The sequence below is a fragment of the Cucurbita moschata genome, unplaced genomic scaffold (genome assembly GCF_002738365.1).
Source record: "Cucurbita moschata cultivar Rifu unplaced genomic scaffold, Cmos_1.0 Cmo_Scf00018, whole genome shotgun sequence".
NCBI lineage: Eukaryota > Viridiplantae > Streptophyta > Magnoliopsida > Cucurbitales > Cucurbitaceae > Cucurbita > Cucurbita moschata.
In genome coordinates, this window is record NW_019268534.1 from 4,585,503 (window position 1) to 4,589,800 (window position 4,298).

At 37.7% G+C, this 4,298-nt stretch overlaps 1 protein-coding gene across 2 annotated transcripts in view; it reads left to right on the plus strand.

Annotated features, from left to right (window-relative positions):
- The first annotated feature begins 2,187 nt into the window (after positions 1–2,187).
- The window catches only part of LOC111456418 (receptor-like protein 12), a 4,798-nt gene continuing 2,687 nt past the window's right edge, over positions 2,188–4,298 (plus strand). The window contains exon 1 of one of the 2 annotated variants that reach the window (XM_023098268.1): positions 2,188–4,281. In XM_023098268.1, the coding sequence (XP_022954036.1) occupies positions 2,193–4,281 (2,089 nt within the window). In that variant the 5' untranslated portion in view covers positions 2,188–2,192. The remainder of the gene's footprint in view (positions 4,282–4,298) is intronic. The other variant, XM_023098269.1, reaches the window with a different exon arrangement.

The window sequence follows — 4,298 nt, forward strand, 5'->3', positions numbered from 1 at the left end:
AAAGGTCATCCACCATACAAGTGTTGGAGAAGACCTGACGCCTTCTGCTCCAAATGCAATCAACTTGGACATGAAGCTATGATCTGCAAAGCCAAAGATCTGGTGAAAGAAGTAGATGCACAGGTCGTTGATCAAGAAGAAGAAGAAGAAGATCAATTGTTTATGGTCACTTCTTCCTCAAGCAAAGAATCAAGCGAGAGAAGAAGAAGAAGAAGAAGATCAATTGTTTATGGTCACTTCTTCCTCAAGCAAAGAATCAAGCGAGAGCTGGAGAAGAAGAAGAAGATCAATTGTTTATGGTCACTTCTTCCTCAAGCAAAGAATCAAGCGAGAGCTGGTTGAGAAGAAGAAGATCAATTGTTTATGGTCACTTCTTCCTCAAGCAAAGAATCAAGCGAGAGCTGGTTGATTGAAAGAAGATCAATTGTTTATGGTCACTTCTTCCTCAAGCAAAGAATCAAGCGAGAGCTGGTTGATTGACAGAAGATCAATTGTTTATGGTCACTTCTTCCTCAAGCAAAGAATCAAGCGAGAGCTGGTTGATTGACAGTGGGTGCACAAATCACATGACATATGACAAGGAGTCTTTTGAGGAATTAAGAGACACTGAACTCAAGAGAGTGAGGATTGGCAATGGTGAACACTTGGAAGTCAAGGGGAAAGGCATAGTAGCTATAACAAGCTATGAAGGTACAAAATTTATTCCAGATGTTTTATTTGTGCCTAAAATTGATCAAAATCTCTTGAGCGTTGGTCAGTTACTTAATAAAGGCTATAAAGTATTGTTTGAGAATAAGTCGTGCTTGATTAAAGATGCTAGTGACAAAGACTTGTTCAATGTCAAAATGAAATGAAAAAGCTTTGCTCTAAATCCAACGGCCTTTATATCCAGAATTAGTGCCACTGAGATTTGGCATAAAAGACTTAGACACATTCATCATCGAGGTTTGCTTCAGATGCAGTCAGGACTCACTAACATTGATGATGACATGCCTCCTTACCGTGCTTGTAATCTTGGGAAGCAACATAGACAACCCTTTCCTAAACAGGCATGGAGAGCCTCGAAAAAACTGCAACTAGTTCATACTGATCTTTGTGGTCCTCACCGAACACCATCACTAAATGGTAATCTTTATTACATTGCTTTTATTAATGAACTAACAAGAATGTGTTGGATATTCTTGCTGAAGCAAAAGTCAGAAGTTGCGGGTGTATTTTGGAAATTCAAAGCCAAAGTTGAGAATGAAGGTGCATGCTTGATTCAGACTATAAGGTCAGATAATAGCAAGGAGTACACTTTAGAAACTTTTAACAGGTTTTGTGAAAAGGCTGGAATTGAACATCAATTGGCAGCACCATACACTCCTCAACAGAATGACGTCAGTGAAAGGAGGAATAGATTCATAATGGAGATGACGAGACGCATGCTTCATAAGAAGGATCTTCCAAAACGTTTTTGGGGAAAAGCAGCAAACACTGTTGTGTGCTTGCAAAGTCGAATTTCAACAAAAGATGTGAAGGTCCTCACACCATTTGAAGTTTGCATGTTAGAAGAGTTTGAAGATGAACGACTAGAAGAGTCTGAAGATGAACGACAAGATGCTTTGGTTGATGATGCACCTGTCAGAGGAGGAGCTTTCAGTGATCGAGAAAAACAAAATCTGGGAGTTGGTTGATCGACCTCTAAACAGAAAAATAATTGGAGCAAGATGGGTGTTCAGAAAAAAAGTTTGGAGTTCGCAGCATCTAAACAAGGAGGAGGGTTAAAGATCACGTATTTGTTTAGATTGCTGTCAGTTAACATCTAATTAAATCTCCGTTAGGAGTTAGATTTAGTTTTTTTATTTTATTTAGTTTTGATTTGATTAGATTTTATTTTGATTTGTTTACTGGTTTTTTAGGTAGATTTTCTGAATATCTTTTGTATTCTCTGTATAAATATGGAGCATTTTTTGCTCTTCATAATTCAATCATCTCATCTGCACTTCAATAAATCTAATAAATCTCTATTAGTATGTTCACTAATAATTGGCCAATGCTTACTTTTAATCGTCGTTGAGGATTCAAATTCCACTACTCAGTCCATTAATTATGATTGATGACACTTTGGTGAAGAATTAAAAGCCCTCAACCATCTTGTTTATAACACCAAAGCAAAAGTCGTACAACACCAAAGCAAAATGGCATTGCTGATGATGCTCTATCAAGTCGGCGGTATCTTCCTCATCTTTCTTTTCAATTCTCTTGTAAACTCTCATCATCTATGTGATCCCAAACAAAGCCTTGCCCTTTTGGAGTTCAAGAAAGCCTTTTCCTTGAATGAATCTGCATCAAGTAGTTGCAATGATGAGCTTAAGAAACAAGCTTATCCAAAGACAGAGACATGGAACCAAACCAAAGATTGCTGTTCATGGGATGGCGTGAAATGCGACGAGGAAGGAGAAGGTCATGTCGTGGGGCTTGACCTCAGCTGCAGTCGGCTTCTTGGAGTTCTTCATCCCAACAGCTCCCTTTTTTCCCTTTCTCACCTTCAAACCTTGAATCTTTCTCGTAACTCTATTTTATCTGAATTTTCACCCTCATTTGGAACGTTTAAAGACTTGAGGGCTTTGGATCTTTCCTGGTCTTACCTCATAGGAGATGTTCCAATAGAAATATCATACTTGTCTAAGCTTGTTTCTCTTGACCTATCCGGGAATTATCTCAGTTTCTCAGACATAGTTATGAATCAGCTTCTTCATAATCTAACTAATCTAAAGGATCTTGCACTTTCTCATGTATTCCTCCATGACATCAAACCCACTTCTTTCATCAACATTTCTCTTTCTTTAGCTTCTCTTTCTCTTTCTTCATGTGGGTTGAGAGGGAATTTTCCACCATATATTTTCAGTCTTCCAAATTTGCGTGTGTTACAACTTGATTATAATTATGAATTGAAGGGGCGTTTGCCCATGTCTAATTTGAGTGAATCACTTGAAATCTTGAGTCTTAGTTCGACTAATTTTTCAGGAGAGATCCCTTATTCCATTGGTAATGCAAAGTCCTTGATATCTTTACACCTTTCATTCTCCAAATTCACTGGTGGACTTCCAAAATCAATAGGAAACCTTACACAACTCACTAACATTGATCTCTCTGTAAATAAGTTCAATGGTCAACTCCCCAATACATGGAACAAACTTCAAAAGCTAACTAATTTCAGAATTCATATGAATTCTTTCATGGGTCACCTACCCAATTCTCTTTTCAACCTCACCCACCTCTCCAACATGACATTTTCATCTAACTTATTTTCGGGTCATTTACCCACAAATGTTGATTCAGATGCACTTTCAAATCTTATTCATTTGGACTTGGAACGCAACTCACTCACTGGTCCCATTCCCTCTTGGCTGTATGCATTACCTCGTTTAAACTACTTGGATCTCTCTCATAATCATTTCTCTTCTTTGATGAGGGATTTCAAATCCAACTCCTTGGAGTTTCTTGATTTAAGTAACAACACCTTGCAAGGTGGAGTCTCTGATTCTATTTATAGGCAACTCAATCTTACATATTTAGCATTGGGGTCCAACAATCTGAGTGGGGTTTTGGATTTAGACATGTTGTTGAGAGTTCAAAGTCTAACATGGTTAGACATTTCCAATAACAATCAACTTTTGATAGAGTCTACTAGTATTAGTTCCAAGAATCTTGTTCGAGTTGAAATGGGTTCTTGTAAATTGGGAAAATTTCCCTACTTTTTGAGATATCAGAAGAACTTGGACTATCTAGACCTTTCAAATACTCAAATTCATGGGAACATTCCCAAGTGGTTTTCTGAATTGGGTGCTTTGAGGCACCTTAATCTTTCTCATAACTTGTTGTCCTCAGGAATGCAGGTTCTCCTCAATTTGCCAAATTTGAAAAATCTCTATCTTGATTCTAACTTGTTCAATCTATCCTTTCCAAGGTTGCCATCATCAATATGCCAATTTAGTGCTTCAAATAATCAACTCAGTGGAAATATCCATCCTTCAATTTGCAAAGCCACCAACCTTAGTTTCCTGGATTTGTCAAATAATAGGTTGAATGGTGCAATCCCATCTTGTTTCTCTAACCTCACTTCTCTTATGTTGTTGGAATTGAAAAGGAATAATTTTTCTGGTTCTATTTCCATCCCACTACCATATATTTTAATCTATACTGCTTCAGAAAATCAGTTCAGTGGAGAAATCCCTTCTTCAATCTGCAATGCCATCTTCCTTGCTGTCCTTAGTCTATCCAACAATCACTTGAGTGGTACAATTCCGCCATGT